This window comes from Coffea eugenioides, chromosome 10 (assembly GCF_003713205.1).
Source record: "Coffea eugenioides isolate CCC68of chromosome 10, Ceug_1.0, whole genome shotgun sequence".
Taxonomy (NCBI): Eukaryota; Viridiplantae; Streptophyta; class Magnoliopsida; order Gentianales; family Rubiaceae; genus Coffea; species Coffea eugenioides.
Genome location: NC_040044.1, coordinates 16,440,703 through 16,455,498, shown reverse-complemented (window position 1 = coordinate 16,455,498; position 14,796 = coordinate 16,440,703). Strand labels below are relative to the sequence as shown.

At 34.7% G+C, this 14,796-nt stretch overlaps 1 protein-coding gene across 1 annotated transcript; it reads left to right on the top strand.

Moving 5' to 3' along the window:
• Positions 1-978: 978 nt before the first annotated feature.
• On the top strand, positions 979-5,208 carry LOC113749537 (putative late blight resistance protein homolog R1C-3). The gene is made up of 2 exons (XM_027293307.1): positions 979-1,506; positions 2,206-5,208. The coding sequence occupies exons 1-2, from the start codon at positions 1,048-1,050 to the stop codon at positions 4,549-4,551; spliced, it is 2,805 nt and encodes a 934-aa protein (XP_027149108.1). The 5' UTR covers positions 979-1,047; the 3' UTR covers positions 4,552-5,208.
• Positions 5,209-14,796: the final 9,588 nt, after the last annotated feature.

The window sequence follows — 14,796 nt, the reverse complement described above, 5'->3', positions numbered from 1 at the left end:
TTAACCTCACCTTACCAATAACAAGTTGTATTAACTACAAGCTCGTGCAAGATGGACACCAGCAAAGTATACTACTATTTAGGGTGCGTTTGATAAAATTGAAATTTGAAAACTAAAATCTGATATTTGAAATTTGAATTCATTAAGTTATTAAATTGTTAAGTATTAAATCAAGTATATTTGAGTGTATATCATATTCAGTGATAAGTTATTCACTTATCACTTATTTTTTAAAGCAAGTTTTGTCTAGAAAATTCAATGACACTTAATTAATTCAAATATTTAATTTTTGATAATCAAACGTATTTTAATATATTAAAATTTAAATACATTAAGTATTAAGAAGGCGAGCTTAGCATAAATATCTTCTGTTCAATGTGACAAGCCACAAGGCAACAATTAGGATTAATTACAATATGCACCCCTCAACTATAATTCATTTTCACTTTGCACCCAAATTTATAAACTTTAGCACTTTACACTATTAATGTCTTGTACATCTCTCAAATCAATTTTTTTTTTTATTTTTTTACCTTTTCACCCCTCCCTACACTCTTTCGGTCTTTCCACCTTGAACTGCCTAGCACTTCTCATTAGTTCAACTTAAAGATCTTAATTACATCTAATTTGCACTTGATTACTAAAATTCTCTCATTTATTTATTCAGGGCTAAAAAGCCCTTTCAGTCAATATTAGCTATCAAAATTTAATGATTTCCAATCAATTAGTCAATATGTTAGAAATTGATAGTATAAGATGCTTAAAAATGCTAAAATCATTAATCATGGTGCAATTTGCTAATCGGTTATAGTTAGAGGTGCATATTGCAACAAACCCCAATCATTGTGCACAGTGCACAGTGCAAACTGCTTATTGGTCGAGTGATTTCAACTAGTCAAAGTAGCTGGTGACCTCAGTCAACGTTTCACAACTAGCTAAGACCCTCCATATGTTATATGCATTCATCAAAGGACCCTTCACTTCTTTAACCCAAAAAAGAAAAAAGGCACCCTTCATTTCGCCCGAGAAATCAAGAGTCGGTGAGAGATGGAAACGGCTGTTGGGGTTGGAGTGCGATTCATCTTACAAAATGTGCTGCAGTTGATCCAAGACAATCGTAAACTGATAAGCAGTAATGATACCAAACTGGACGAACTGTGCAGTGACCTGGATCTCTTGAAGACCTTCATGGACAAGTACGGTGAAGAGCACTACGATAACGAGGTCCTCAGGAAGCTGGCGGGCGACTTCAGGCGTCTTGCCCGCGAAGTTGAAGATGTCCTAGAAACGCATATTGTTGACAAGTTAGTGTACACCAACAAGAACATATTCAAGAAAGCAGTAGGGGTCTTCGATCACCTGAACAATCTGAGGAATACTGGTAAGGACGTGCTGAACCTGAGTATGAAAATGAAGAAAGCAGAGGATGACAACAGAGGGATTGGCATCCCCACCTGGACAATGGAAGAGATCAAGAAAGATAATTCAACTTCTGAAGACAATAAGGTACTAGTTGATTATCAAATAATACTAAATTGCAATTTACATGAGCAATTCTAATGTTTGGAAATATCATATTTCAAGTTCCTTGGATGAAGAATTTGCAGCTTTTTTATCATTATTTATTTGCTTATTTTTTCAGTAGAGGGACGGGATTTAGAGAAGTGGGGAGGGGATGATGGATTTGAACTCAGAACCTCTCATTCTTTGGATTTCAACCTTATCTGTTAGACCAAGGTCTCCTCGGCTGTAGCGTTTATCATTTATCTTCTGTTTCGAACTAGCAGTTGCTTCTTTTCTAATTGAATTGCACCTTCAAAATGTTGAAGTGTTAATAATTATAAGAGTATTAGAATTGTTGCTAACAAATAAGTATCTGAACCCATTTGTCTTCTTGGCAGTTTGACCAAATTGATAGCTAAATCCAAGATTCTATGAATTGTATGTTTTAGGAAACAAGTTACAATCTTGACGTATATAGTAATTTTAATGGGAGCTCAATTATACCTGAACTCTTAATTGGGTCAAAAGCGGCAAAATAATAGCCCTTTGCTTATTGATTCATCACAAAGTTAAGGTGCAAAGCATCAAAGTCTCAATATTTCAAGGGTACAGAGGGTACTAGCCCACCTTAATTTATTCTGATTCAACGTTGTGGTTTGCATTTTAGTCTGAACGAGATTTTCTTTACTTTCATGCTAATAGGCTGGTAGCAATCAAGAGGGAGACAGAATAATTGGATTTGATGATGCAGCTGATGATGTACTGGAACTTCTCGGTGGGAAAGAACTAGTTGAAAGCAAATCTGCAGTAGAGGAGCAAAGCAAGTGTGAGACAGGGCAACATAGCGAGTCAAAGCCACCAAGCACATCTAAGGCAGAGCTACATAATGCGTCAAAGCAGCTAGAAGTTGTTTCAATTCATGGCATGGTTGGTCTGGGAAAGACTACACTTGCAAGAAAGGTCTTGAATGACCCAAGAATAGAATATCATTTTTTCACTCGTATATTTGTCAGTGTTTCGCAACAATATGACAAGAAAAAAGTGCTTCTTGGTATACTAAGATACTTCGACAAGAAAACTAGAGATCAAGATGTATCCGAGAATGATTTAGTTGCCGAGGTCCAAGAGAAATTGACAGGTAAGTATTTGATTGTCATGGATGATGTTTGGGACACAAAGGTATGGGATGATATCAAGGATGCATTTCCAGACAACAGCAAGGGTAGTAGGGTGTTAATAACTACTAGACTTGTGTCTGTGGCCAATTGTGCTAAAACAAGTAGTGAACCCTATCCATTGAGACTGATGAAACCAGAAGAGGCTGAAGAGTTATTGAGGACAAAGGTTTTCAAGGAAAACAAATGCCCACCAGAGGAACTGCAATTGCTTGAAACAAAAATTCTGGATAAATGTGCTGGGCTACCACTAGCAGTCGTGGTAACAGCAGGTATTCTTAAGATTCATGCTAAAGATGCAAAGTGGTGGGAGGATGTGCATCTTGGTGTGGCTCAGTTTGTTGGTGATGACCAGAAAAAAATTGGTCAAAACCAAAAGAATATCGATGATTTAATAAGGAGGAGTTATGATAACTTGCCTCATATGCTCAAAGCATGTTTTCTATACCTTGGTGTCTTCCCTGAAGATATGGAGATTCAAGTGTCAAAACTGTTGCAACTATGGATTGCTGAAACATTCATTCTGCATTATGAGACAGCAAGCCTGGAGAGAATAGCAGAACGATGTTTAGAGGAATTGGTTGACAGGAATTTAGTGATGGTGGGACAGAGAACTTTAAGTGGTCGGATTAAGACGTGTCGGCTCCATGACACGCTGCGTGACTTCTGCAGGAAGACAGCCAAAGCAGAAGAACTTTTCCAAGTAATTCATGGTATGGGTGCCATTTCATCTTCCAGTCATCGCCTTTGCTGCATTAACTCTCACTTCTTGCAGTATATTTCGGATTGTGAAAAACAGAAACAGCATGGTGAGAAAGTCCGATCTTTCTTGAGCTTTGGCCTGGATGAAACTACATTGGACAAAGATCTCTGCCCAATTTCAAGCGTATTTAAGCCCTTCAAACTAGTCCGAGTGTTGGATATTTTATCCATCAAGCTTCCCTATAAACGTTTTCCCACCAAATTACTTGAACTTGTTCTTCTAAAGTTTATTGCCATCTATTGCGAACTTCACACCCTTCCAAGTAGAATGTCTGCCTTGACCAACTTGGAAACCCTTATCGTTCACACAACATTCCCCACCCTAAAAATAGAAGCGGACATTTGGGAGATGACAAAGCTAAGGCATCTGCATACTAATACCACCACATGCTTGCCTAAGTGTAAGAAGCAATCCTCTGGCAGCGAAAACCTACAGACTTTGTCTACTGTTTCACCTGGAAGTCTTAAGAATGAAGTGTTTGGAAGGACTAAGAAACTCAGGAAGCTTGGTGTACGCGGGAATTTAGGCACTCTTGTGGAGGCCAATGGTGAGTCTAGTTTGTTTCAGAGTCATTGCAAGCTAGACTCCCTTGAAACTCTGAAGTTACATCATGATACTGATGATGGAAACCAGAGGCAGCTTGTCCTTCCTCAACCACACAAATTTCCAAGAACACTAACAAGGTTGAGTCTGCATAACACAAGGCTACATTGGGAAGTTCATATGCCTATACTTGGAAAGCTTCGGTATCTTGAGGTTCTCAAGTTGAAGGACAATGCTTTTGTGGGGAAGGATTGGCGCACAGAAGAAGGAGGTTTTCATTCTCTAAAAGTTTTGTTCATTGGAGCTACAGATTTAGAGTGTTGGTTGGCTAAAGCCACTAATTTCCCAGAACTCAGATACCTTATCCTCAAGCACTGCAGAACACTTATACAGATCCCACCTGACTTTGTCCACATGAAGAACCTGGAGAAGATTAACCTGGAACGTACGAATGATAAGCTAGTTTCATCTGCCAGGAGAATTTTTTCACAACGATCAAAAATGCTTGGACTGCAAAAGGCTAATGAAACTAAACCGATTAAGCTCATTGTTTATCCTCCAGAATAGTGATGGCCAAGCAAACACGCTCATCAAGTGCTTCTTTGACAGGATAGTAAAACCCTTCTGACTTCCAGTCCCTGAATCCATCTTTTAATGCTTCATCTTGCAAGAAACTTAAAGAATGCTTTTTTGCGGGATTTCATGCTCACTAGCTTTTGTCTTTTGCTCCTCCAAATGAATTCATCAAATGGAAGCGCTGAAGCTTCTGTCTCTCGTTGTTTTCTTCTCTGTTCTGCATTGATAAAGCCTAGTTACCTAGCTCTAGCTCCACGCAACAACATTCAACTGGCATAAGCTCTTTGCATTGCTTTGTTTCAGTGCCTTTTGACTTTGCTCAAATACTCCTTTGAGCAAAGTTTATCTGTGATGAACACAAGGCCACAGGTCTCTTGGCCAATCTAGTACTGAGAAACAAGGTGATCAAAGGTATTATGTTTGTGCTAGGTAACTCAGCTGGATCAAATCTAGAGCCATGTATTTCCTTTTGTTGAAAGGTCAGGTTTTCACCTCTTCATCTTGTTGCCTTGTTTTTGAAGTCTTGGATGAGTCTTGCTGTAATGTACGTTTGAATGTGACCATTTATTTGCTTTCAGTTTTGTAATTCAAGAACTCCTAAAATTAAGATTCTATACTTAAATTGCGATGAAAATTGGATTTTTGTTGCATTTTGGCACTTGGCCCGTGAACCATTTGATCATCATATCAGATTTTCTTGCAGACACAAACCTGATAACTGCAGGTGAACTGACATGGTTCCTAAGTAGAAATGCTAGAATGACGTGGGGTTCTGAGTCAACTCCAATCATATTGTGATGCCCCCTGACAAATATTCATGTACCGTGTTCGAGTCCAGAAGAGGAATCTTGATAGGAATACTCCTTTCTGGCTTCTGTTGGATATTGGTGATTTTGATAGCCTTAACCTAGGGAACAAGCACGAATCCTGTTTATGGGTAAATTTTAGATGACTGGGATGCATGCTACATGTTTGTCAAAATGTGTAAGAGATGACCAGAACGAACCTTCTTGTTGTGTTTTACATATTTGTCATCCCGCATAGACAACAAATGATACATTGCTTATGTTTAGATCCACCCCTAGCTCCATTTTCGTTCGTCTTCCTTTCTGCATATCATTTTTTGTTTTGCTTTCATGTAGCTTTAATCATCTCATTGCCCACTTAAAAAAAATTGTCCCAAACGGTACTGGCGGAGCCACATGTATGTGAATATGGGCGATTGCCTTCCCCTACCCCACCCCAAAAAGGAAAAACAGCCTTCAAAACTAAAAAATTAGACTTACAAGTTTCTAAGATTTTCCAATTTATCCCACATTTGCACCTCCCAAGTTTTGTAAAATTTCCTCTTACTTTCATATTGCCCCCCTCAAAAAATATTTTTTAAAAAAAGTTTCATTATGCTTTTTTTCAAAAGTAAAAATTGCAACTTTAACAAAAAAGAAATTGAAGAATTTTGAAATAAAGCACAATCAAATTAATATAACCTTTGTCTAATTTTTCTTTTGTATGATAATAATAAAAATTGAAGCTACATATTATTGAGCGAAGTGATTACTGCCCTCGTACTCGTATGGTCTTCAATCTGCCACTGATTTGTAATACTTTTGATCTTGGAGGTCCTCTAGTATATACATTATAGGCAGTAGAAAAGGTGGGACCATAATATGTATATGTATCTACGTTTAAGCAATATATGAGAACATAGAACTAGCACATCTATTAGAGTGTGTTTGGATAGGAGATTTTTGAGATAATTTTTGTAACATACATACGTGAGATAAAAAAATGGTTAAAAAATGTGTTGATTATGCAAGGAAGTCAATATGTGCAAATGAGGTGTAAATAATATGCAACCCTTTTAAGTGCTTCTAATGAATGTGATTGGGAAGGTTCTTGTTCGCGTGACTCTTATGGATCAATCCAAACAGGGTTTCTTTGTTGCTTTGGTTTGGTGGTTGATGAAAGCTCTTATTATTAAAACCAAACAGGCTTTTTCTACGGCTTGGATCTGGTTATTGACGAAAGCTCGGGCTCCGTTTGGATTAACTGTTTTTTAGGATATTTTTAAAATTTTTTACTGTAGCAGAGTTTTTAGAGTATATTTTGGGATATTTTTAGAAAATATTTTGAAATATTTAAGAGTAGTAGAGTTTTTAAAATATATTTTGGGATATTTTTTAAACATTAAAAAAAATTTAGACTACTTTTTATAGTACCTTTTAGAATACTTTTTAAAATTTTTTATAATATTTGAAAAACTAATTTTTGAAAAATAGAAGGATCCAAACTAATTTTTGAAAAACTTATTATAGGGAAACGAAATTGAAGAAGAATCAAGAAAAAAAATAAGTGTCAAATTTGTCTCTGATGATTGGAAAGCTAGATTTAAATATCTTTGTTGTTCGATGTTAAAAACTAGTTTGCTAAGTGTTCCATAGATTAAAAGAACAAAATTGGATACACCATCTATTTTGCATGAAGTCAAGGAGACAAGTTATGCAATTGGTGCTCAAACCCCCCCCCCCCCAAACAAAAAAAAAGATTTAATGTCGGCCATGGGTCTTCTGTTACATATTAATGTTTAACGTGCGCTGTGATATATTGACATGTGTCCTTTCTAAGAGTTTAATTTAATTAGGAGTATAATTATGATAATCTAAAAAGAATATATGTCAACGTATTAAACTGTGTAATATGAATGTTACACCCCATTATATAATAGAAAACATGTTACCCATTCCATCATCGTCAATGTGCTCAATTAAAAGAGTTTGAAGAGATAGAATTCATTGGCACGTACTCCACACGCTATAATTATGGGGCTTGTTCGTTGCTCAGCACATAAAATAATGTAACCCACCAAAAAATATTTTAAAAAAAATAGTGAATTCTCCATGCTTCCTTGCTTTTCCTCAGTTCTTCCATCAAATAGTTTACAAGAGTTTGCGGTTTTCCAGCAAAAAAGCAAAGGTACCCTGTTGTCTCCTGTACACTGGATCAATTCTTGTGCATTTGATTATCTTCACAGTGAATTATACGTAAAAAAGAAATTTTATATTAGCATTTCTACACAAAAAAAAAATATTTTACCGATAGGATAATTTGAAATTGGTTTTTTACAATGTAAAGCTATTTTGTCTTCTTTATTTAAATTTTGAGCGATGGATTGGGTGTACAAATCAATATAACGAGATTTCTAAAATTACATGGCAAATCCTTGTGTGGCTGGAGTATTTAAGGCATGGTTTGGGTTGAAAGAGAGTAGAGCTTTAGATGAAAGTTGTTTCTACCATTGTTATTAAACTCGGCCCGGCCCGACTATTCAATCGGTCAACCCAATGAACCGACAATTGAGCCGGATCGAGTTGTCAATTAGATTGTTTATGTATTGAAACCTTTAACTTTTTAACGGACTGGCGGTTCAACTGGTCAATCCGGTGAATCGGCCAGTTTTATGAGAAACTCGGTCTACATGTTGTCAAGGGAAAAATTTTGTGAAGATGCTAAAATGAAAATTCGAACAAAAGACCTCATGCACAAAAGTAAAATACAATCACCGCTGGGCCAACCGCCCATTTGTTGATTATTTTGTCCTTCTTATATTATATATTAAACTTTTATTCTTATTTTATTTCTCCAAAACAAAATTTATTTGGAATCTTTTAATAACATTTTATTATTCCCCAAACTCTATAAATTATGAAATTGACTTAAAAAATAACATATTACACAATTTATTTTAAAGGCAAATATCATTCTTAATAAACTTTTACACTTAAAGTTCATAAATAAACTAGATAATTACACTTAGATAAAATTTTATACTTGAAATTTGGTGGATTACTAATTAAATTTAGGTTGTTAATTCTTATAACAATTAATGATTCTATGATAAATTAGACTAACCAAATATTTATTATGGCATAAAAAATTATGAGACATAATATTTAAATATATTTAATGACCCACCGGTTGAATCATTCACACATTGGTTGAACCAGTAAACCGTTCACCCACCTCTTTCACCGGGTTCCTCCCCAGGTTTAATAACTATGGTTTCTACCCATTTTGTTTGGATTAAACATGGAAGGAAAATTAAGGAAATACTGAATTTTTGTTTGGATTGAAGATGGAAAATAAATGAAAGGAAAAAGATTACCTATTTTATAACTCAATTTAGCACTTAAACTTAATGAATTCAGATCTTAAAATGTTTAGTTGTGTTTGATAACAAAAAATAGAACATCTGAATTAATTAAGTGACACTAAAATTTCTAAGTAAAACTTGGTTCAAAAAATAAGTGATAACCTATTCACTTATCCACTTAATATGACATACACTCAAATGTATCAAATTTAATAGTTAACTATTTAATAACTTAATGAATTCAAACTTCAAACTTTAGATTTTAAATTTCAATTTTCAAACTTTAATTTTATCAAACGCACTGTTAATTGACTTGTGTATGCTTCTTAGTATATGGAATATAGCTCAAAAAATGTACACTTAATATGAAAATTGCTTCCAACCTCCAATCCTTTTTTTTATGAATATACTAAAAATATGTTTTAAATGCTTAATTTAATCAAGTCCTTTTATTCCATTAGAAATTACATACTAGAGTAAGTAGGATGCTAGATATCCTTTAACAAACATTGGCTTCGTTTGAATTGGTTGTTTTTAGAGGTGTTTTCAAAATATTTTACTGTAGTAATATATATGAAAAACTTTTATTGTAGATTTTTTTGTGGAGTTTTTAAAGGTGTTTTTGAAATATATTTTGGGGTATTTTTAAAGTTTAACAACTTTTTAGTATATTTTTAAAAAAATTAATACTACCACTCACCACCGCTACCCATCACCGTCGCCACCCACTCCCTCCTCCTCTCTCTTCCCCCTGCCTTTCCTTCCTCCTCTCCCCCTTTCTTTCTCCTTCATCCTCCTCCTCCTTCCTCCTTTCCCCTTCCCTTTTCCACCACAACCTTGCCTCTCCCCTCCTCCCCCTTCCCCAAGGTGTCGCGGGGGGAGAATCTCGAGGAGGAATAGAGTTGTGGCAGGAAATGGGAAGGGAAGGAGGGGAGGAGGAGAAGGAAGAGAGGAGGAAAAAGAGGGAGGGAGAAGAGACAGGAGGAAGGAGGGAGTGGTGGCAGTAGTGGTGGACAGCGGTGATAGTGGATGGGAGTGATAGATGGGAAAAAGAAAATGGTGTATATTTAATTTTTTAATTTTTTTGTATATTTGGAGCTGTTTTTAATATATTGTGTGGATGTGATTTTTTTTTATTTGTTTTTGTTTGTGTATTACTATAGCATTATATACGAAAAACTTGTTGTTCAAAAAATGAAGAATCCAAACAGAGCCTTACTATAGCAGTGTATATGAAAATTTTTTTTATTGTAGATGTTTTTCGTGATATTATTTGAGATATTTTTTGGATATATTTTAAGATATTTTTAAAGTTTAAAAATTTTCCTGGTATTTTTTAAAATTACCACCGCCACCGCCACCGCCACCGCCACCGCTACCACTGCCACCCCATCCTTTCTCCTCCCTCTTTCTTCCTTCTCTTCCTATCCTTCTTCTCCCTTTCTTTTCTCCCCTCCTCCCTTTTTCTGCCACACCTCATCCCTACCCTTCCCCCTCTCCCATCTAGCTGAAAACCAACCAAGGCCTCTGGTCACGACATCGCGACTAGATCGCAATCTCTGGTCGAGGCCAGATTTGTGGGGGAAGGAGAGGGATGGGGTGTGGTGGGAAAGGGGAAGGGAAGGGGAAGGGAGGAGGAAGAGAGAGGGAGGGGAAAGAGGGAGGGGGAGAAAAGAGGGGATGGTGGCGGCGGTGGTGGTAGGTGACGATGATAGATGGAAAAAGAAAATAATGTAAATTTTTTTTATATACTTGAAATTATTTTTGATATATTGTATGGATATAGTGTTTTTTGAATTGTTTTTGTTTGTGTGTTACTGTAATATTGTATATGAAAAACTTGTTTTTCAAAAAATGAGAAATCCAAAAGGAGCCCTTTGGTTGCAAAAAAAAAAAAGAAAAAGAAAAAGAAATTGTTTTGTCAAGAATACTTTTTCAATTTCTCAATTTATTACTAAGGTTGCAATTGTGCTTGAGTAGCAAATGAAATATTTAAGTTGGATTGAATTTACCATATAGTCCACAATTTATTGAACTATCTGTAAATACTATGACTTTGAGTTACTTATAACAAACTAGTTTATCTTGTGTATATAGTGCATAGATTATCATCCTTTGATACATTTCATATATACAAAAAGTGATATTTAAATTCAAATTCAAATTAAGTGACATATATTTAAGGATGAAATATATATACTGTTAATGTATATAAAATTAATTCATAACGTAAATGATTTCTCTGTACCTGGTCATTGTGTCAAATATTGAAAGAAAGTGTGATAGTCACTTATTAAACTATTGTACTCTGCATCTACTGATAGATCCAAAGAGTGTTGCGTCTATTGTGATGTACAAAAATAAATGAAACTGACAGAGGCTGCTGATTTTTTTTTTTTTTAAATTGAGAGGAAGACTTCAAATCTTAAAGGCAAAGAAAATGAAGGATTTAAAATTCAAATTAAGAACCGCATAATCACTTGACTAATGTACCTACTAACTATAAGTTGGATTTTTGAAATAGAGGCCACTAACTTCATAAAGCCCATGTGGCTTTGTCTGCCGAGGTCTGTGAGTGTTACTATTACTATTCATATGTTATGAAATAATTAAATATTGTGGATATCTATCACGTTTATCTCATCTCCTAAAAAGTGACAAGTCTTTCACATTTTTTGAAGTGAAAAAGCTCTCATAACTTTTGAAATGATAGAGGTGACATGACTTTTAATAAGGCTATTACAATTTTCGATAAAGCTGCACGACTGTCGATAAAGCTATCATGTCTTATGAGAAGATTGTATCACCATCTTGAAGAAGAAGAAGTTAACTGTTTTACTTTCCCCCCATAAATAGAGTTTAATCCTCTCTTGTATAGAAAACTGAAGTTTCATTTGAGTAAATGAAAAAATAGTTCTTTGCTTACTTTTCTCTTCTCTTGAACTCTTTAATTTTCTTGTATTTCTTAGCATATTGCCAACCATATAAATAGCTCAAATCCTATATCATATTAGCATTAGTTTCATAACATCATAGCTTTTTTTTTTTTTTGAAGGAACTAGTCATAGTATTTAATCCCATGTGACCACAATCACAAAACAAACAATGAAACTTATCTTAATAAATAGAAATAAGACACGTGTCACTTATATAATACATGAACTTGGTTTAATTTTCTTACAACTTTTACATAGTTGTGAAGACTACAACATTATTTATTGTGAAACTAATAATATAAATTACTAACGTATGGATTGGAATAGTAAAGTGAGAAGCGGGGAGAGAGAATAAAGAACTATAGTATTATTATATTTACTGATCAAAGTTCTTCCAGGTTACAAATGAAGTAGGATTCACCCCTATTTATAGTAGATCCAAGATCAAAGGTACATGAACCCAATTAACTACTAATACATGAATTTAGTACCTCAAGTACATCTATAAATGGGTTCATCCAATGTACCAATGAATCTAGAGAGAATACATGTATCTTCGTTCTTGAGAATATAAACGGACATCCACATCTTATAATTATTTCATAACACTCCCCTTTGGATGTCCATTATACAAAGAATATGCCTCGTTAAAACTTTACTAGGAAAAAATCCAGTGGGTCAAAAACCCTAGTGAATGAAAAAAAGTACAGTATTTTTGTGTAATAATATCTCCCCTTGATGCAAACATTATTTGAGATCTTTTAGCCAACGCATTCCAATATTCTTCACCAGTTTCTCAAATGTAGCAGTCAGCAATGCCTTGGTAAAAAATCTACCAAATTATTATCTGATCGGATTAGTAGCACATCAATCTCACCATTCTTCTGCAAATCATGAGTAAATAAGAAATTCGGTGAAATTTGTTTCGTCCTATCTCCTTTAATATATTTTCTTTTTAATTGAGCTATACAAACTGCATTATCTTCATATAAAATTGATGGAGGATTTTCCTTCTCGGAGAATAACCCACAACTCTTCCGGATGTAATGGGTCATTGATCTTAACCAAACGTATTCTCGACTGGGTTCATGAATTGCTATTATTTCAGTATGATTTGATGAAGTGGCAGTTAAGGATTGTGTTGTAGAACGCCAAGAAATGGCTGTACCGTCACAAGAAAGAGATAGCCAGTCTGAGATCGTGCTTTATGTGGGTTAGATAAATACCCAGTATCAGCATATCCAAACAACTTAGATTTGGATTTATTTGAATAAAACAAACCAAGATCAATTGTTCCTTGGAAATAGCGAAAAATGTGTTTAATACCATTCCAATGTCATCTTGTAGGCGAGGAACTAAATCTTTCTAATATATTCACAGCAAATGATATATCTGGTCTTGTACAATTAGCAAGATATATTAGCGCACTAATTGCATTGAGATATGGTACTTTAGGACCAAATATCTCTTCATGTTTCTCTCGTGGCCTAAATGGATCCTTATTAGGATCTAATGATCTGACGACCATTGGAGTACTTAATGTATGTGCTTTATCCATATAGAACAGTTTTAATACCTTCTGGGTATAAGCAATTTGGTAGACAAAAATTTCACCTTCTAAATGCTCAATTTGTAAATCAAGGCAAAATTTTGTCTTTTCAAAATCTTTGATCTCAAATTCATTCTTCAAATAGTCGACAGCCTTTTGGATCTTTTCAGGAGTTCCAATCAAATTGAGATCATCAACATATATAACAATTATCATAAAAATTGACCCATTTTTCTTGATAAAAACACATGGACATATTGGGTCTTGATATAACCTTCTTTAGTTAAGCATTCATTAAGGCGGTTATACCACATACGTCCAGATTGGTTGAACCCATACAAAGACCTTTGTAATTTAATATAATACATATCTCTAGGATTTGATTTACATGCTTTAGATATGTTGAATCCTTCAGAGATTCTCATGTAAATATCATTTTCAAGATTTTCATACAAATAAGCAATGACAACGTCCATCAGACGCATATCTAGTTTTTCATGCATTGCAAAACTCACAAGATACCTAAATGTGATCGTATCCACTACAGGTGAATACGTTTCATCATAATCAAATCCAGACTTTTGTGAAAAATCTTGGGCTACAAGTCTTGCTTTATATCTCACAATTTCATTCTTTTCATTCCTTTTCCTCACAAACACCCATTTATATCCAATAGGCTTTACACCTTCAGATGTTTGGACTACATGTCCAAAAACTTTTCTTTTAGTCAGTGAATCTAATTCAGATTGTATTGCATCTTTCCATTTTAGCCAATCATTTATATGCCGACATTCATCAACCAATCTATGCTCATGATCTTCGTCATCTATCATAATATCAAGTGTTACATTATATGCAGAAGTACTATCAACAATTATTTCTCTTCGGTACCAACTTTTTTTTGTAGTGACAAACTTTATTGAATTTTCTATAATTTCATTCTCTTCAAGAGTTGGCTCTTCGGGAGTTACCTTTTCAGGAGATTGAATTTTGTCACTAATTATTGATTCATTTGATTCTCTTATTTTCTAGGATTTTTATCTTTGGAACCAAGAGGTCTCTCACGCTTCAGGCGTACTTTAGATTCATTAGCACTTGTGATTTGTCCTTCAGGGACATTTATTTTAATCGGAACATTTTCAGCAGGATTATGTGATTTGGTGACTCTTCTGGAGTCATTAAATGCATCCGGCAATTGATTTGCAATATTTTGCAAATGTATGATCCTTTGAACTTCTAATTCACATTCTTTGGTACGAGGATCCAGGAAATCCAATGAAATTTTCCAAATGATTTTCTTTATCGGGACTTTCTTTTTTCGGTTGATCTTTTCCTCCCCCTAATGTCGGAAAATGTGATTCATCAAAATGACAATCTGCAAATCTTGCAGTAAATAAATCACCTGTCAATGGCTCAATAAACTTAACTATAGAAGGTGATTCATACCCGACATATATTCTCAATTTTCTTTGAGGGCCCAATTTACGACATTGGGGTGGTGCAATAGGAACATAAACCGCACAACCAAATATTCGTAAATGAGAAATATTGGGTTCAGAACTAAATACTAATTGTAGGGGAGAATAATTATGATAACTAGT